At 40.6% G+C, this 20,951-nt stretch overlaps 1 protein-coding gene across 6 annotated transcripts in view; it reads left to right on the top strand.

The window, feature by feature from the left end:
• asap1b (ArfGAP with SH3 domain, ankyrin repeat and PH domain 1b) overlaps positions 1–20,951 on the top strand; it is an 89,808-nt gene that overhangs the window by 30,585 nt on the left and 38,272 nt on the right. For 5 of the 6 annotated variants that reach the window (XM_053611583.1, XM_053611580.1, XM_053611584.1 and 2 more), the window contains 4 exons: positions 4,510–4,582; positions 8,164–8,309; positions 13,795–13,869; positions 18,348–18,397. In XM_053611583.1, the coding sequence (XP_053467558.1) occupies positions 4,510–4,582; positions 8,164–8,309; positions 13,795–13,869; positions 18,348–18,397 (344 nt within the window). Of the gene's footprint in view, positions 1–4,509; positions 4,583–8,163; positions 8,310–13,794; positions 13,870–18,347; positions 18,398–20,951 lie in introns of those variants that run through there. The other variant, XM_053611585.1, reaches the window with a different exon arrangement.

The following is a 20,951-nucleotide window of genomic DNA, read 5'->3' on the forward strand; positions in this document are numbered from 1 at the left end:
CATATTTGAACTGAAAAGAGAGAAAGTAAATGGTGTATGTGATGTGTAAAACCTTTTAAACTAGTTATTTATTCTGAGTGTTTGGGTGATTATTATTATTATTATAATTTTGCTGGCTGCGCTTTGTTTACCTGTTTCCTTTGGTGTATTTCTGACCTATGAATGAAAGAATTTTACGAGAAGTTTTCAGCCCTATGCTCCCTGCTGCCAATGGTTTTTTCTTTCTTTTTCTTTTTTCTTTTTGGCTTGTTTAATTATGTGCAGTGTGAAACCAAACCAGATGAAGTAGCCAAGAAACCAGCAATTTCTCTCTGATTCTGAATAAGCAAACAGGCTAATAGGTTAGGAAAGCACCCTTAGACCTAAGAGACCACAAAATTCTGGGCCTTGGCCCTCACCCAAGTGAACTCCAGCTCAGTTTGTTACTGGTAAGAGCAACAGTTTTATGATGATCTGCACCAAAATGATGAGAAGGTGGCTAGGTGGTCCTGTGCTCAGTAAAGTGAGTTTGATTTTCGCTATCTGTCGTCTTGTCTCTAGTTGCACTTAAATAGACAGTGGAAGCAGTCACTGCTAGACCCGTGCCTACTGCCACATTTGTGCAAAAACATTATGAGCACAGAGAAGGTGAATGACAGCACAACAATTTGTGTACCAAAAGATACAGACCATGTCTTACTGAAGAACATGTTTATTTCTACAACACGTGTAGGTAACTGCATCTTCTTTACATTTAAATAGTTTAAACACATTTCAGGGGATTTTTTATCTTCTCAGTGAACTAGTGTGTGTAGAAATATATATAAAAAACTGTTATTGACCTAAAATTATGGGTATTAGTATTTTATAATTGTTTTAAAAAAAAAAAGGTCTATAAGTGGAATATTAGTATTAATGACAGATTGCTAACTGGTAGTTAATCAGAGAATTTGGTGTGCTTTGCAGTTGCCTCATGTTCAGTAAGTGCTTTTTCTTTGTCAGGATGGTGGTGGATCTGAAACGCTGGGCAGTGTTGGGAGTACACCCTGGAGAGGGCTGCGTTGTAATTTGATGTTACCAAAAAAACCCCAACTAACTCTGGTGTGAACTTCAGCAAATGAACTAGTTGTGAAAATAGCCTAAATTTAGGCTGTAGTTGTTGAGTGTTGTATTTGCTGAGGATAAACAGCTAGCACTACTTTTGTACTGCTTTCCATGCCAAACTATTGACTAAATAATGGCAAGATTTTTTTTAAATCACGTAGAGGGCAATGAAGTATTTCTACGGTGACCCAAAACTCTGTGTGTCTTCATGTTTAGTACAAACATGGGGTTTTGGAAATGTAGGTCATGTTGACTGTGGCTGCAGGGAGAAGCAGTGGACAGTGATGAGTGTTAAACTGGAGCAGACAGGAAATATCCACTGTGGCTTATAAAGTAACAATGTGTGTAATATGGACTGGTTGTGTTCACACCTCTGTTATCATACTGATGTTGACCGAACTCATACAGGAGTTTTTTAAAAATTTATTTCATTTCTTTCAGGAGATGCACGTTAGGTCCAAGTTATTTATATGTTTATTTGTCAGTTATTGAGGTTTGGATTAAACCAATATGATTCAGTCAAACTGACAAGTAGCTATAACTATACTCTGCTTATGTGGTCTCTCCGAGTCTTTTCCTTCCTGTCTCCTGTGCTCTTTCTCTCAGCCTCTTTTTCTATCCCTCTGCTCTCCGTAACCTGCTCCCTGTTTCTCATCTCTTCTTCTCTCTCTGATTTACAGTAATTCTGTTTGTTTCTCTCTCCTTCCTCTTCTACCCTTTCTTCTCTCTCCCCCTCTGTATTCACTGTATGTCCCTGTCTTTGTGTCTCCTCCCAAAGTGTTAAAATACCAAAAACACCTTTATTTAATCTTTGTGTTTTGAGTTTGCGTCATTTTGGATTTTACTGATAAGAATGTGTCTCAAGTAGTACATAAATGTAGGAAAAATGTGTTTTATACAAAATTATATCTATAGTCCTATAGTGGATTATGACATTATACTTATGAAATGAAATTGAACCTATAGGCTTCACTGTAATTACCATCTCTGTAGTAATTAGGCCTACACTGTTTGAGTCAGATCAGGTCAGTTTGTGTTTGTGTTAAACAACATAATGCTAATCATATTCTGGGCACAGTGGGTAGTACCTGCTCTTCCTCTCCCATCTCCATCATCTTCTATTTTTCTTTTTCTCTCAGTCTCATCTTGTCCCCTGTTGCTTCCCTTCGCAAAGCTGAGCATTAATTGATGAAGTCTTGTCATTTTCGTCTGTGTCAGTAAAGGAATTAAACACAGGGTGAATTGATATTTATTTACAGATGTTCCCAGCCTCTGCTAGGATAATTCTACAATGAAAATACAAATATATAGTGGTTCCTCATCATTTTAACATGCATTTCAACCTACACAAACTGATATGAAAGAAAAACATATCATTATCAGTATGTCATTGGATGGATGGAATTAATGTTAGCTGGCAGGTAGCTAGTTAATTCACTCGTGATGGACGGCCACTGTTTAACGAAACCCTGCCCGGTTTATTGACATAGACCAGCACAATGAAGCGCAGAGCCCGGGGCGGTCAGCCAATTTCATTGGTCAACTCAAGCAAGCAGTCACCTGAGAAGGTCGGTTATCTTTGCGTTGTACGATCTTTGCGGCACATATTTATGCACCCCACAGTGGTCCGGACCATGGTGCATACGGCCATGCGGAAAGATCTGCCGATGAAAACGACAGCAGTTGATGACAGAAACATTGTGAGAGCTGTGGGGGAAGGAAAAAAAAACAAACAAACCGCAAAACAACTTCACCATGCAGCAAGACAACGACCCTAAACACACTGCCAACACAACAAAGGACTTCCTCAAGACAAAAAAGTGGAAGGTTTTAGACCGGCCGGGTCAAGGAGGTTTCTGTTTTTATAGCAGGCCCATTTTGTTCTTTAATTATCCACACAGCTTCTACACAGGATGGACTCCTCTGGAAACTTCTAGTTCCTGAAGAAAATCACTTTGAACATTAACGCGGAGCCTAGCCTTGTGACACTGTCACTAAACATGCATGTTTCAGTGTATTTCAAATACGAAGGGAGCCTCAGTAATAACTGAGCAGAGTTTTAATTACAAGGAGAGGATTCTCTAGTGATCAAATGTCAGAGGAGCTCCTGGTGAATGTGGGTTTGTGTTCGCCTTAGCCGCTGATCTCTAAGGAGCAGGAGCAAAGGTCATGGCATGCCATTAAGCACCCACTGTCTGGGTGCAGAACTGAATTTCTCAATGGAACGTGCATGTAAAATCATAGCTGTTAATTAGTTCATTCCATTTAAAAAGATGTTTGCCACAGCCTGTTATTTTTACATGCCGATAATTAATGTGCTAGAGAGCGTGTCATTCCTTGAGACTGATTGTTCCTGTTCGAGGTCAGTACTGAGTACTGATCGTGTTGACCAGTGAGGAGTATATTTTCCACCATGTGCCAGTAATACATTTTTAATGTCACAGCAACAGCCTGCGTTTTATCTTGGTTTGTGATATTAGCTTGATGGTGTTGTGATATTATTTACTAGTCTCATTGGGTGGCAGAGTACTGCTACATGACAGGTTAACTTGATGGTCAGTAGTTAAGTAAGAAATAAAACTTGACCGGCTGTGTTGGGGGTGTGATGCTAAAGTTGGTCATTTTCCTGGAACAGCACATCCGGAAGTGTTTTACTCCTCAGCTCAGTTCCACAGCTACTTGTTGATTAAAGAACATCACATCATACACCAAAGCGCTTTACACTCTCTCATTCACCCATTCACACACACTCACACACCAGTGGTAGCAGAGCTGCCGTGCAAGGCGCTAACTTGCCATGGGGAGCAACTTGGGGTTCAGTGTCTTGCCCAAGGACATTTCGGCATGTGGAGTCACGTGGGCCGGGAATCGAACCGCCAACGCTACGATTAGTGACAACCCACTCTACCACCTGATCCACAGCCACCCAACCTTTTTTCCGAAGACCTTACAGAACTCTTTCGATCTTGGCATGATGACACCACACACACGCACACCTCCATAGCAAAGGGAACGCCAGACACTAGATATGACAGGAGTATAAATAAGACCGGTTCCACCTGCACTCCCTAAGCAGGTTCTGATCACTGACACACAATCTTCAACACCTGATTCTAATTTTATGGATTTGAAGATATGATAAATGTGCTTATGTACATATTGTACTTATTGTTTCCCATGTGACTGATCTGTTTTTTTTGTTCATTTAAATTGTGAAAGTTACTACAAATGGTCAGTTTTATGTGTCATTTGATGGATTGTATGGACTTCATTAATAGGCACTGTTTCAAAGAGGATCAAATGTTTGCTTGTCCAAATATGTAAAAAAAACAACAACAATAATTTCCATGTGGTGTACTTATTTTTTCAAATGATTGTGTCAATATATGTCTTGCACATTTACAACTCTATATTCTTTGTTGCCAGGCCTTGGATCAGGACAGGACTTCACTGCAGAAAGTTAAGAAGTCTGTCAAATCCATCTACAGCTCTGGCCAAGGTAAAGAAAATCCCACACATGAAGGGACACAGAAGGATTTAACATATTAAATGTTTTTCCTCATAAATCTGCCTGTAACTCCACACACTTATGTACACACAATAAATAAACACGCCTGAATGTATGTGAGAAACCTGGAAGAGAGTTGATGTGAGGGGGTTTGAAGTGCAAGTTTTGGGTGTCATCACGATGAAACTCTCTCCTCACATATTAAATAGCTACATACATTAGGCAAGGCTTTGACTGTGCTGAAATATTAATTTCTGGTTCCTTTCAAGGTTTCTTCCTTATTTCATCTTAGGGAGTTTTTCCTTGTCACCATCACCACTGGCTTGCTCGATAGGGATAAATTCACAGACTTCAAATCTGTATCCTGTGTTTGTTTCTGTAAAGCTGCTTTGAGACAATGTCCATTGTTAAAAGCGCTATACAAATAAAATTTTACTGAATTTCTGATGAACGAGAACATACTATATGTTAAAACTACAAATTGCTATAAACCTTGGTGTGTATGCATGAAAAGGAAATGAAAATCCCTAGCGTCGGTTGCAGAGGCGAGGACAGCATTTAGTACAGAGCTGAAAAAGAAGTGAAACGGTGTAAATGAAAGGTTCTGTAACTGGTTGGTGTGTGTGTTGTAGTGCTGCATATAAACACTGGAATCATAACTGTTCTTGGCTTGTAATTGGGTCTTGAGGCATTTGTAATGAGGCTGTAAGAATAAATGTACTTAATGAAGCTCATGTTCTTTTAAAATCTTTAAAACAATAAAAGTAGATTTTGGTGTATTTTGAAGTATTTCCAACATCGTGCCAACTCTTCTGACCCCCCCCCACACACCCACTCTTTTATTAAAAATAGTTTTTATCTCTCCTGTGTCTCTCTCTCTCTCTCTCTCTCACACCCACACGCTCTCACACATATACACACACACACACACACACACACACACACACTGTGTACTAATGAAGATGCATCATTATGCTTTAATAGAGAATGTTGGAGAATTACTGACAGTGTTTCTTGAGTCGGTGTGCATTTCCTGTTTAGTACCTGCTACCATGAGGTCATTAGTCAGACTTGATTTGAGTATTTAGATTTGTTCCATTATGCAATGTCAACAACTGTGAAAGCTCATCTGATAGAGGTTACTTATAGAAATAGAGTATCTCTGACGATCGTTTGTGGGGATTTCCACTTCATTCCAGCTAAATGAAAATACTCCATACTGTTAACAAACTAGCTGCATGGCTGAACAAGTGCAGTTTCCCTTGAAGAGCACTTCACATGGAAGAACTTCAAGAATATCACTGCGCGCAGGCTCTATGGGCCTTGTGTCAGATTCTTCGTTATGACACTGACACCAGGAAGTGCGAGCACATATGACCCTAGATCACGTTTCAGAATTGTTTGAACTATACATGATGTATGATGATTGGATAATCATGATTTCAGAATTGTACCTAACATTACATCACAACGTTGTTGAATTGCTTTATACCAGCTTTCCAGTGGTGTATGAATTCCTGAATCTGAGTAGTCAGAAGGTGTCATTATTTTTATTTAACAGCACAGGTAGTTCCAGCTGTAACATGAATGATAGGTTCATGCACATTTTCTAACGTGTTATTGTTTCTATAGTAACAGCTTATTCATATCTGAGACTTGTACAGCGGACACTCCACATAATCTAGGACTAATAATAAATGGATACATTTTTTTATTGTTTAGTAAAGTAAAACATCTGATCATGTGGTAATGTTTTTTTGTTAAGATACATCTACTTAACATTCATGGACAGAGTCCCCAGTGTCCGTGCTTTATAACAGTCAGAGGCAAATCTGTTCCTTTAATTTAACTGAAACAGGAGCATCTGGAAGACTTTTTGGTTTCTTTTTTTGTATTAAATTCAAGAGAGAGGAAAAAAGAGAAGCCGAAGAGAGGGAATGACTGTTTGTAGCTGTTATGTAACTTAAAGGGAGTGTTCACCCAAAAATAAAAATTCTGTCATCAATTATTCACCCTCTTGTCGTTCCAAACCCATAAGACTGTCGTTCATCTTCAGAACACAAACCTAGACATTTTTAATGAAACCTGAGAGATTTCTGTCCCTCCATTTACTGTCCATATATCCAGCGGCATCGTAAAAGGAATCCATGTGAATCCAGTGGTTAAATCCCAGGTTTATGTTGCGCAAAAAAACCTAAAATTAAGTCTTTATTCACAAAATATCTTCACTTCCGCATAGATCTGGGTGAACTATCCCTTTAAGTGATAACAGGAACTTGTTTCACAGAAGTTACACAACTCTAAACATAACTAGAATTTGTTAAGGTACAGTTTTAAATTTTTTTTATTATAAAGTATTTACCCTATCCTGATTTCTTCTGTTTTTGTGTACATTCCGTATCAAATTGTTTCAGAAATTAAAACAAAGTCTAAGATAAAACAAAGGCAACTTGAGTAAACACAAAACACAGTTTTTAAACAATGTTGTTTATTTCACCAAAAAAAGTTCAATATCAACTGGGCTTGTGTGAAAATGTATTTGCCCCCATAGTTACCAGTTCCCCAAATCTAAGTTACTGCACTCATGATGGGGTTCAGCTGGACTAGACACAGCAAGGCCTGATTACTGCCAGCCCTGTTCAATCAAATCACCACTTAAACAGAACTTTCTCAACAGCATGAAGTTGGCTAAAAGGTCTTACCCAGTAGCACACTATGCTGAAATTCCAGAAATGATGAGGAAGAAGGTGATGGAAATGCATCAGTGTGTGAAGTGTTACAAAGGCTCTGGGACTCCAAAGAACCACAGTGAGAGCCGTTATCTCCAAATGGAAAAAAAAACCAAACCTCTGCACTAGGCTTGCTGTGATAGTCTGTGTTCCAGTGTTCCAGTGTTCAGGCCGCACACCGATTACATCACTTGTAATAATAATTATAATAATAAAAATAATCTAGTTCAGTTAGAGAACGGACGCTACAATTAAAAAAAAACTGAACGCGTCTGCTCAATTCAGCATGATCCGAATGAGTCCGAGTCGCAGCACAGATCAGATTTCGTTTATCACGTGACGAGAGTGAGGCGAGCTGACTGACAGGGAGATGGCGGACAGTTTGGTTTAATATAAGCAAGTTTGTCATTGTACTCTTTTGTTGTTGTGTTTTTCATTAAGAATAATAATGAACCCACCGTTCAGGCAGTTGCTGCCCCCGAATTGCTGCAAATTGAACAGTAAAATGTGCATGCCCGCACGGGCAGTCCTGAGCGATTTAAAACCGCTATCGTGATGTAGAACCGGTTTTTGACTGAGCAGAGCTGCACATCGCTGCACTAGTGAGATCTTTCTAAGAAAGAAGAATTAGGGAAGTTGTTTATTTTTGTTATACAGTATATATTCAAGAATGTGCAAATGCTTTTTTTCTTTCATTTTTACCATTAGCTTGTGTTATTAAATGGTTGATTAACACTGTGATACTGTGATTTTTATTTTATTTATTTATTTTTAGACTAGTTATCACATTGTAACACCCCTCGCTTTGAATATGTGAATATAACCTTGTGTGTGTCTGTCTAGAACACCTTCAGAATGAGGAGACATATGCTCAGGCACTGGACAAGTTTGGGGGTAACTTCATCAGCCAAGACAACCCTGACCTGGGAACAGCCTTTGTTAAGTTCTCCACTCTGACAAAGGAGCTCTCGTCCCTGCTCAAAAACCTGGTGAGCTTTTACATCGCTTCAGGTTCCGTACGCTAGTGATCTGATTTTCTGTCTAGCTTTCTTGGTCAGGAAACGTTTTGTCTGGGATTTACTTTTTATATAGTACTAATTGAAATTTGGAATACCGCGTGCAGAAATTAAACATGCACCTGAGCAGAACATCTCAGGGGCGTGTTTAATTTCGGCACACAGTATGGATGTAGTGTAGGCTGTATTGCTGCTGGATGAGCGCTTCAGACTGTTGTACACAGGTTGCTCTGCGTTGGTGTTGGAACCTGCTTGCATGCTGAGCACAAAAATGTGTGTATGATTGTGTACTTGTGAGTGGGGGTGCAATCGCTCTCACTTCCTGGCAGTAGCATTGAGGAGAAGTGTCAGAAATATAATGAGTAAGAGACACATCGGCAACTACTTCTCCTCTTGTTCATACACACACACATTCTCTCTCTTTCTCACTCTCTCTCTCTCTCTCTCTCTCTCTCTCTCTCTCTCTCACACACACACAATACATGCAAGCAGGGTCTACAGAAGTGGAGTCATGTGCTTCTACGTGTCATCTCTCATCTGGTGTCTGAATGAAGAAAAAAAAAATCTTTTCACACCTACAATCTCCTTCTGTCATCTCTCTATCTTTCTGTATGTCCTTGTTTGGTCTCTTACTCTTCTATCTGGTTTATAATTGGTTAGAAACATAGCTGGTGTGTAAAGCTTCGCCCTTTCTAAAACTCACTGTGAAAACATGTCAGTGCTCAGCAGCCATCTCACCCACACCACTACAGACACACTCTCAAACAGACACACTCTCAAACAGACACTCAACATTTAAGGCAACATTTTATTTCACTTCTTAGAGGGTGTTTTTGTGCTCGTCTGTGTGTGGGTCTGTGTGTGGGTCTGTGTGTGTGGGTCTGTGTGTGGGTCTGTGTGTGTGGGTCTGTGTGTGTGGGTCTGTGTGTGTGGGTCTGTGTGTGGGTCTGTGTGTGGGTCTGTGTGTGGGTCTATGTGTGGGTGTGTGTGTGGGTCTGTGTGTGTGGGTCTGTGTGTGTGGGTCTGTGTGTGGGTCTGTGTGGGGGTCTGTGTGTGGGGGTCTGTGTGTGGGTGTGTGTGTGGGGGTCTGTGTGGGGGTCTGTGTGGGGGGGTCTGTGTGTGGGTCTATGTGTGGGTGTGTGTGTGGGTCTGTGTGTGTGGGTCTGTGTGTGTGGGTCTGTGTGTGGGGGTCTGTGTGTGGGTGTGTGTGTGTGGGTCTGTGTGTGTGGGTCTGTGTGTGGGGGTCTGTGTGTGGGGGTCTGTGTGTGGGGGTCTGTGTGTGGGGGTCTGTGTGGGGGTCTGTGTGTGGGGGTCTGTGTGTGGGGGTCTGTGTGTGGGGGTCTGTGTGTGGGGGTCTGTGTGGGTGTGTGTGTGGGTGTGTGTGTGGGTGTGTGTGTGTGGGTCTGTGTGTGTGGGTCTGTGTGTGTGGGTCTGCGTGTGGGTCTGGGTGTGGGTGTGCGTGTGTGGGTCTGAGTGTGGGTGTGTGTGTGGGTCTGAGTGTGGGTCTGTGTGTGGGTCTGTGTGTGGGGGTCTGTGTGTGGGGGTCTGTGTGTGGGGGTCTGTGTGTGTGGGGGTCTGTGTGTGGGGGTCTGTGTGTGTGGGTCTGTGTGTGGGGGTCTGTGTGTGTGGGGGTCTGTGTGTGTGGGGGTCTGTGTGTGTGGGGGTCTGTGTGTGTGAGGGTCTGTGTGTATGGGGGTCTGTGTGTGTGGGGGTCTGTGTGTGTGGGGGTCTGTGTGTGTGGGGGTCTGTGTGTGTGGGGGTCTGTGTGTGGGTCTGTGTGTGTGGGTCTGTGTGTGTGTGGGTCTGTGTGTGTGGGTCTGTGTGTGTGGGTCTGTGTGTGTGGGTCTGTGTGTGGGTCTGTGTGTGGGTGTGGGTCTGTGTGTGTGGGGGTCTGTGTGTGTGGGTCTGTGTGTGTGGGTCTGTGTGTGTGTGGGTCTGTGTGTGTGGGGGTCTGTGTGTGTGGGGGTCTGTGTGTGTGGGGGTCTGTGTGTGTGGGGGTCTGTGTGTGTGGGTCTGTGTGTGTGTGGGTCTGTGTGTGTGGGTCTGTGTGTGTGGGTCTGTGTGTGTGGGTCTGTGTGTGTGGGTCTGTGTGTGTGGGTCTGTGTGTGTGGGTCTGTGTGTGGGTGTGGGTGTGTGTGTGGGTGTGTGTGTGGGGGTCTGTGTGTGTGTGGGTCTGTGTGTGTGTGTGGGTCTGTGTGTGTGGGTCTGTGTGTGTGGGGGTCTGTGTGTGTGGGGGTCTGTGTGTGGGGGTCTGTGTGTGTGGGTCTGTGTGTGTGGGTCTGTGTGTGGGTGTGGGTGTGTGTGTGGGTGTGTGTGTGGGGGTCTGTGTGTGTGTGGGTCTGTGTGTGTGTGTGGGTCTGTGTGTGTGTGTGGGTCTGTGTGTGTGGGTCTGTGTGTGTGGGGGTCTGTGTGTGGGGGTCTGTGTGTGTGGGTCTGTGTGTGTGGGTCTGTGTGTGTGGGGGTCTGTGTGTGGGGGTCTGTGTGTATGGGGGTCTGTGTGTATGGGGGTCTGTGTGGGGGTCTGTGTGTGTGGGGGTCTGTGTGTGTGGGGGTCTGTGTGTGTGGGGGTCTGTGTGTGTGGGGGTCTGTGTGTGTGGGTCTGTGTGGGGGTCTGTGTGTGGGGGTCTGTGTGTGGGGGTCTGTGTGTGGGGGTCTGTGTGTGTGGGTGTGTGTGTGGGTCTGTGTGTGTGGGTCTGTGTGTGTGGGTCTGTGTGTGTGGGTCTGTGTGTGAGTTAGACCTGTCAAAGTCTAATTCAATTTTGAAATAGTATTTTAATGTTCATAAAGTTTATATATTCAGAGGTTAATAAATATGTCCAATATATGTCTGTTGAAACATGGTTTTTAATAGCGAACACTGCTAGTTTGGCCTTTCGGCATTTTTGTGTCCCTCAAATGCTTATCCAGTTTTGTGCAAAGTCTTACGAAGTCTACAGTGTTAAACAGTTTTTCCCCCAGGGTTTTGCTATCGCAGACAGAAATCACGCATCATAAAACAGCGTGTCAAACTTAAATTCTGCCCAGAAACACCAGTGTTCTTCTAGGCGTTGAAGGCCCATAAACTAAAGCTAGTAATTTTGTAATAGCTTTAGCTTCTAAGAGCTTTCGGGTAATACATTCCAGTGTATTATTGTGTGTTCTATTGATTAACACTAACAACCAGCTCTGAGAAGACTGTGGGTGAAAGAAGGACTAATAAACTCTTTAGCTGACTGCACTATTTGGGGATATTTATTGTACTGATTTAAAGGTTTTTAAATATATGTTTGAGGTTGTACAGACTAGTTTGATTAGATTAATACGTTCGCTAGAGGCTGCCGTGGGGATGTTTACTAGTCCGGGCGCTAGAAAGAAACAGCGAGGCAGGCACTAAAGAAATGCACGCAGATGATAACAAAAAGCAGTCAAAATGGAATATTTCAGACTAGATTTAACAGATTCTCCAGTCCGGAGGATTACACTTGGAAATTATGCTTAAATGTAAAAAATAATTGTGGACTGCATTTATTCATTTTTGCTTTACCAAAGGAAAAGACAGCTAGTCCACTACTTCTCTGAATTAGGCCTACATATCTGGCGATTACAGGAGATCAGGGTGTTTGCTTATGAAGAAAATAGTTGACAGTTTATTTGATGACACGAATAATACTTTTCTGCAGCCTTAGTCAAGTTCACGCCATAATATAAGTGCTGAGGGTGTGGAATAGAGCGACAGTTTTTATGAAGAAAAATATTTGTGTTTTTTCCTGTTCCCCGTGTATGTGTAAAGAGTATCAATACTGTATAAATACTTTGTTCTGAAGAGTATATATTGCACATGAACAATAAATAGACACGTAAATGTGCAATGTGTAGCAGACAGGATCCACATTTGTTGGAGATGAGTGCCTCTACTCACAGAGCTGGTATCAGTTGAAGTGTTGGTTCAAGTTGAAGCTTTTCTGTTCCATAAGACAGATGAATCAATCAAAAAGACTTTAGAAATGCTTTCAATAAGCCTCTATAAACCCATTTGCACACACATCCTGTTGTTATTTCTCTTTCTCTTTCACACACGCACACACACGCACACGCACACACACACACACACACACACACACACACACAGCAGCCTGTGAGAAGCAGTTTGTGAATGACAGATTTAGGCCCTGCAGAGTGAGCTAGCTCTGAATGGAGATGTAACTAGGCCTGTAAAATTATTCCACAGGTTCATTTCCCCCTGCTGTTCTTTTTCTTCTCTTTTTCATTCAGGTATTAACGTTTTGATGTGACTGTGCTCATTTTGCCTGTTTGAAATTCAGACCCTCACAGCGGGTTGTTCTGGGCCATTATTTGAGGCATGTCACTCAGCTTCTAGTAGCTCACACAGTACTGTGAATAGGAACAGCTCAAGATTCTGATGAAGATGAAGACTGCATCACTTAAGGTGTCAGTAGGGCTTACTGTGGGTCAGTCCATTTAATACAGGGGTTCCCAAACTAGAGGCTGTGACCCCACCACGAAAGGGGTTTGCTACAGAAACTCTCAATCTCCTCTTCGCTTTAATTCGTTTATTTTACAGAATAATATTAGAAATATCACAGTCGGATTTTGTGCTAATATTTTGAGACGTTACTGGGGTTCACATTCACACAAACCACATTTAAATGAATAGGGTACATGTTCATTTTATTTTTTTTTTTCACTTTAATGACATGCTGCAGTAGTGTAGTTCAGTAAAAAAAATGGGCAAATTTCCCCATCCATCTACCTCCAATAAATATACTTCTATTGTGTATCAAATGACATACTTGTGTACTATTCCCAACTGTTATTGAGTACCAGCACTAACTGGGTTTACTATTATGGTTAGAGTTTGATTTTTAAACACCCGTGTCCGGGTAAAATGAAGACGTACGGTCACCCTAACAAAAGCATTTCAGAGAACAATTTGTGTTCATTTCTACCAAATTGACTTTGCGCAAAATTTATTTGTGCATTCACCAGGAAGTTGCTCATGTGAGTCACGACTGGCAAGAGAGAACCAGAACTATAATCGAGCGACTGTCTATATTGTGTTATGTCAAATTATATTATGACAAAAAATTGTAATCCTGGTAGTATTCGCATTTTTTAGTAAATGTACCTGTAATCTGATTACTTTGTTTTCTGATGTACCTGTAACGGATTACAGTTACCAGTTTTTTGTATCCTGATCATATAACGCCATTACATGTATTCTGTTACTCCCCAAGCCTGCTTGTGTTACACATACGTATGTAACAAACGCATCATTAAAAGCTCATGTTACAGTAGACCTATATTATACGTTAGGAATAAAAAAAAATTGTCGGGTGGGTACGGCTTGGTGTCACGGAAAATGTGTAATGTCTATTTGGGGTAATTTGCCCAAAATGTTTGGGAACCCCTGGATTAAGCAGTGCATTGAAACATTAATTTAGTGTCTTTCTCTGTACAGCTCCAGAACCTGAATCATAATGTGATCTTCACACTGGATTCTCTGCTGAAAGGAGATCTGAAAGGCGTAAAGGGGGTGAGATTTATAGACTGACACACACACACAAATACACACCAAATGCAAACTTGCACAAAATAATACTCATAAAGCAGGTCCTGAAGGCGTGAGCAGCAGTGATGGGGAAAATACATAGAGATGGGGTTGAAGGGGGAAGGAAAGTGTTTCTGGCAGGCAGACCAAGAGACTGAAGACATAAACACCTTACTGTTAATGTGTAAACATCTGCATGTAAACAGTTTAATTTAAACTATTAAACTGAGCCTGGCTTTTAGTATGATGTAGCATATTAAAGGCATTATCATTAGTACTCTATAATTACCCCTCAAATTTACTCAGAATTCCAAGTTGCAGCTATGAATTAAAAAAAACAAAAAAAACAAAACAACTCACTTGAATTTGAGATAATTATTAAAGTTTGCAATCCATGTTTCACAAAAGTTTTTGACATCATTCACGGTCAAATGTGGAGGGTTTCCCCAGGCCAACGCACATAATACATACTTTCTTGACAGAGCTATTAAGCCATCAGTCTGGACACTTGTATGCACTGGGTGATTTTACAAATGACCAAAGGTTGGTTTTCAAATTCCCATTCAAGCACTCAACCAGAACAGAGTGATGGATGCAGTGCAGAATACAGTGGATATATAAAGTCTACACACCCCTGTTAAAATGTTTTTATGATGTAAAAAAAAAAAAAAAAAAAAAAGATGATGATAATGAAACCAAGATAAATCATGTCACAACCCTTTTATAATTGGGAGTGTGGCTGTGTTCAAAATGAACCAAGAACGGGATGTCCCTCAAATTTACAAAAGGACAAGACAAGAACTTACCCGGGAGGCTGCCAAGTGACATACAGCAACATTAAAGGAGCTACAGGAATATCTGACAAGTCCTGATTACATGCATGTAACAACAATTTCAAAATCACCCCAAACCATATGGCAAAATATGTTATGGTCTGATGAGAGCAATTCCAAAAGGTATAATTATTCCATAAATTCCAATGGTATGTTTGGTGCAAAAAAAACAAAAACAAAAACACATGCACATCACCAAAAGAACACCAAAGGTGAAGCATGGTGGCAAGAACTGGGGCTTTTATCAAGGTGGAGGGACTCATGAATAGCTACAAATACCAGTCGATTTTAGTGCAGAACTTTCAGGTGAATTTCACCTTCACAGCGTGACAATCGGGTGACCAGATGCAAACAGACCAAATGTGGGACACGTAGTAAGTTTGTGTGGGACAGTGTCGAACATATTTCTGACACCCAAAGGCCTACCGTTTTGATGCGTATCTAAATGAATAAGAAACATATGCACTTGGCCCGTTTGTATTTATTTATGTTTATGTCTCTTCTATCAAACAATGCAACAAAGAGAAACATTACTGCACAAATAAATTGAGTGGAGAAAAACAGCCCTTTGATGTAAGTATAGGTCACTGCGGAACATAAATGGGCATTTCCCAATCAGTGGGCGTCTTCAGACCGGATAAGTATTGTTCCATCATCCAAATTCGATGATCCAATCAACTACAGTTATGGTTAGGGTTAAGCAGCGGCATTGAAAGAGAGTTGCAACACGCTTTGATCTCACCGCAACACAGTTCATGTAGCTCTCAATAGTTCCAAACAAATCTGCGCTGTCAGCCTGTTTGAATGTGTGTAATCGGGACAGACAGCAGCAGCGACTATATTTACAGCAATTTTCAGTAAATATTAACATAATGTGCTTTGATCACTATGTTGATGACATTTATAGTAGCGTTTTGTGATGGAGATACTGTTGAGCTGTAAACTATGGTATATTTTGTGTATATGTCCATACGGTATAAAACATCACAAGGTTTGACAGTTTATTTAATTAAATATAAAAAATCTAAAAGGTGTGTGTTATGGCTGACGCCTAGATGAACACTGTACAGTTGGTTATAGGACTGTAAGTCATTCCCTTCGAATGCTCTTGAAGTTAGAAACGTGTTTAACAATGTCGTATGTAACTTTAGAGACGGTCCCTTAATTTGCGCATCTCTGCTAATATCGAACGTCCAACGTCAACCCACCTTTATGCCAGGCTGCTAGGTTCATCTTTTTCATTTTAAGACCTGAATTTTTGCAGCTGGAATTTTGTTTTCAATCAAAATATACAAACCCAATGAATTGCAGAGGAAACTAATTCAGGCATTGACATTGCTGTGTGTTTTTTTTCTTTTTTTCTTTTCAATTTGTGTCAAATTGCTGGGCAGAAAAATTCAAGTATTGTTACTGCGATATGTTTTTATTCAATTCATGTAATTCAACATGCCATTTTGCCTTGAGGACATTTGGTACTATTGTACTTCCATAAAGATGCTCTTTTTATACTCAATCATGTTACTGACCTGTTGCCAATGAACATAATTAGTTGCAAAATGTTCCTCCGGCTCTTTCTTTTTAGTAACACTTTTTGTTGCCCCGTCCCAACTCTTTTTGGAAAACGCCTTTTATTGTTCTACAGAGACACCATACTTCTTTGATGACAGGCTTCAGTACTTTTGTCACAGCCATTGGATGAATGTCAGATTTGGCCGACGCCCCCTGGGGATGATTGCTTCGTCAGCCATGCAACTGATGTTTTCCGTCTATTTCAGTTTATAACATACTGAAATATCGTTGAAACATACGAAAACAAATAACTAAAACCTTAATGTAACACTTTCCCAGATTCAACTAAAAAAAAGGTTCTATATTCTTTCACTTTTCAGCGGTTTTATTTTATAGACACGTGCACGCACACGGCTGTCTGTCTTTAGAGGTGCCCGTCTCTCCCGTTGTTATTCTTGCCTCGGCTCACTGCAACACATAGCAGTATAATTCCCAGCAGATGTGCAATTCTTACCACTCACCTTCTCCGGCTCTGCCCTCCATTCACAAACTCGGCGCTCGAGCACGCCAAGTTCAAATTTCAGTTAACTCTTTATTTCCAATCAACTTCATCTCAAGTTGTGGGATGTGGGACTAAAGGACTAAAATGCTGTGAATTACAACACAAAGCGGGATGTCTGGTCACCCTACACGACCCGAAGCATACATCCAGATCGACAAAGGAATGGCTTAACCAAAAGAGCATTTATGTTTTTGAATGACCTAGCCAGAGCCCAAACCTGAATCCAACTAAGAGGATGTGGGGTGGCCTGAAGCGGTCTGTGCACAGGAGATGCCCTTACAATTTCACGGAGTGACAAAGTGTTAAAGAAAGAGTGGGGAAATATTGCCAAGTCAATATGTGCCACACTGATGGACACGTTCCCAAACAGTGTGAGTGCTGTAATAAAATCAAAGGTGCTTCAACTAAGTATTAGTTCAGGGATGTGCACACTTATGCAGCTATTATGCAGGTTATATAAAGTTTTTTATTTTTTATCTTTTTTTCTCTGAAATGTTTTTTATTTTTATTATTATTATTATTATCATTTTTTTTGGGTCAGGTTGTAATTTTTACCTTAAAGGTGGAAATGTTCTCATGTGATTCATCTTTGTTGCAATTTTCACCTCACAAAAACCTGCCATTTTAACAGGGGTGTGTAGACTTTTTATGTCCATTGTATCTCTGTAGTGCTTTTGACAGCTGAATGTGGAGGAATTACAGTGACCTGTCACTCCATTTTATTTTCATAGGTTAAAATGACAGGTCTACTGTATGAATTATAAGAAGGGGAGCTCCTTCAGTGTTTCATGTGCCATTTCTTGCCATGAACTTAGTGAAAAAAGCTTCTGCCACTTTACCTGACTTTTCTGTGGTGCTTCTTCAGTGTGCCCTCATCACCTGTTAGTCACTGTAGCTGTGGTTTAGGGATGTGAATATTAGTTCTGGGTTGCGTGATTTTTATTTATATTATGAGTGTTGGCCAAATTTGGCATAGTTTAGATTTAGGGTCTTGCTCAGGGGCCCAAGAGTGGCAGCGTGGGGATTATTGGCTACCACTGTCTACATAATCCAGTATAACTCTGAGGTGTGTGTGAGAGAGGTTTTGCTAGTGTTTTTAGGCCCCTGATTACACTGCTAGCTCTCTGCTCTCAGTGCCAGTGCCTCCTTTCTGTAAGCAGACTCATTTTGTTTGGGGCATCTGGCATGGGTGGGGTTTTCCAGAGTACATCACTGTTCAATTCCACTTAAGAATTTTACTAAGCACATATTTCTTAGCTATTTTTTGTAGGACAACTGACTTGTATATTTCTGTTTTCCTGCTCAGTCAATCTACTCGTTAATGAGTTTAAGGAGGTTAGCACTTGTGCCTGATATTTTATTTGTATTGCTCACATATATTTACTTTATCGGTTTTGTAAATACAGTATTTTCTCTTAATAATTATAATACCTTTTCAACTGTTGACTATTGTAGCATTGCATTCCATCCCAAAACATCACAAAGACAGTAGGAGAAGCATTAGTCTGGCTTTTTCAGCCTACTGATAACTTTCTTTTTCTCTTATGTTTTCTCCTGAGGACCTGAAAAAGCCATTTGACAAAGCCTGGAAGGACTATGAAACAAAGTTGTAAGTGGGCCTGTGTAACCTGATAGTCCATTTATGTTTTCCCAGTAGTGTTGTATCTTTGAAAGTATCTGTGTATTTGTGTGTGTGTAAAGGCAGAATTATAGCACCTTACAAGATGACACAGTGCTGTTGAAAACTTATTGCAAGGTTGGACCTTCTGTTAGCTAGCCCATTGGATAAAAAGTCCAGTATACTGCCCAGTCCCATGTTTTGGTTGCCTGGAAAGCTAATTGACTGGACTAAAATTTGGTTTCTAAAATAATATGATAACAAATGGTGAGGTAGTTAACTAGTTAAGCACATTAATGCAGACTAAGGGAACAAAGCAAGCAGGGGCATTTTTGGGCTCTCAGTGACACCATCAATCAACATTTTATTTGCAAGAATTGACAGAATTAATACTTCATTATGGTGGATGAGGGAAAAACAAGTACAGTCACGTTAAAAAATAAGGCTTTTTTGACATATTTGGACAAGCAAACATTTGATCATCTTTGAAAGAGTGCCTGCTCATACAGGTGATGCACTTGAACAAAACCCCAAGGGAAAAAGCTTTTTCAATCATTTATTCAACAGAAATATCAATAGTTGTGATAGTCTTCTGTGGAAAAATTAAGTACACCCTTGGCCTCAGAAGCTACTATTGCCCCCTTTAGCAGAAATAACTTCTTGTAGGTGTTTTGCAGAATTGTCCACAAGTCTCTGACATCGGCTTACTGGAATTTTTGACCACTCTCCCATGCAATATTCTTTCAGCTGCAAGATGTTTGAGGGTTTTCTTGCATGTTCTGCCAGTTTCAAATCCCCCCACGACATTTCAATGGGATTCAAATCCGGGCTTTGACTAGGCCATTCCATAACCCTTTGTTTCTTCTTTCTGAGCCGTTCCTTGGTGGATTTGCTGGTGTGTTTAGGATCATTATCCTGTTGAAAGGTCCACTTTCGGTTCAGCTTCAATTTTTGGACAGATGACCTCACATTATCTTCAAGCACTCTTTGATATGATGCAGAATTCATTGTTGAATCAAAGAATGCAAGCTGTCCAGTCCCAGAGGCAGTGAAGCAACCCCAAACCATAACATTTCCACCACCGTGCTTCACAGTTGGTATGAGGTGCTTCTCTTGAAAAGCTGTCTTTGGTCTGCACCAAACATGTCTGCTGTTACTGTGATCAAACAACTCTATCTTTGATTCATCTGACCAGAGCACATTATTCCAAAAGGCCTGTTCTTTGCCTATATGCTCATTGGCAAAGGCTTTTTCCTGGCACGCCTCCCATGCAGGTCAAATTTGTACAATCTCTTTCTGATTGTAGAAGCATGCACTTCGATAAAAAACAGTTGGAAGACTTACTAGCAGATCCTGTAATGACATTTTGGGGTTCTTGAAGACTTCTTTTTGCATCAGACAGCCAGTCCAGGACAAATTGGCAGTTGTTTGAAATCTGTGCCATTTGTAGATTATTTTCCTTACAGTGGAATGATGTATTTAAAATCCCTTGCCAGACTCAAAGGCATCCACAACCTTTTTTCTGAAGGCCATGCAGAACTCTTTAGATCTTGGCTTGATGACACCACACACCTCAATAACAAAGGAAACACCAGACACTAGATGTGAGAGGCTTAAATAACGCCTGCACTCCCTAAGCAGGTTCTAATCACTGGCACCCAATCTTGAACACCTGAGTTCTAATTTTATGGATTTTAAGGTAAAATAAATATTACTGTATATACACAGGGAAAATGCAGCTGCATTACATTCAGTTGGATTTAATGCTGATTATGCCACAAAATGTTTCCTTACATCACCTGAAAAATAATAATTAGACCATTAGGTTACCTAGCATAACGAAAGGTTGAAAAATAATTTCTTCAGTGGTTGCGATTTGTTCTAATTCTTAAGAGCTATAAGTGATTGACATTTTGGCAACCTAATCAGTCATTATCTTTAAAGATCAACAGGCTACTGTTGTCATAGCTAGTGTTAATGAGCTAGCAACGTTTTTCATATTTTTAGATACTAGCTAGCTAGTTAGACACTGATGGTTCCATTTTTAAATTAGATCAACAAGCAAAAGCAAGTATGTGGACAAATTGACTAAATGGTGTTCTAGTTAAAGTATGAGGGTGAGTCGAATCACCATTATGTTTACTAGTAGGATTGTTTTTCTCCTTTTTTGGTTGGTAAACCTACTTGTCCTAGACATTCGTCCATCCTTGGATTGGAAAGTGTACAGAGGCTTCTAACGAAAGACTCTGTCAGAGCTGTTTGTAGAAAATAACTCTCAGCATGTTCATGTTAAAAGTCATTCAAGATTACTGAACCATATTCAATTATAATGCCTTATATTTCAAATAATGGCATTAAAGGTTTGCATTTAACAATGACCACTTGTGACAGGCATTTCAGTTTCTTTTGAATTGTGACTTTTCTTTGTATCTGTTAACTTTGTTTCTTACAGCATTATATTGTGCCTATCAGTACTTGATATGTTTATTATGAAATACATAACGGTATTTCATAATATTATGGTAAGTTTATGGTGAGTGGTAAC

This window comes from Ictalurus furcatus, chromosome 23, assembly GCF_023375685.1.
Source record: "Ictalurus furcatus strain D&B chromosome 23, Billie_1.0, whole genome shotgun sequence".
NCBI classification, from domain to species: domain Eukaryota; kingdom Metazoa; phylum Chordata; class Actinopteri; order Siluriformes; family Ictaluridae; genus Ictalurus; species Ictalurus furcatus.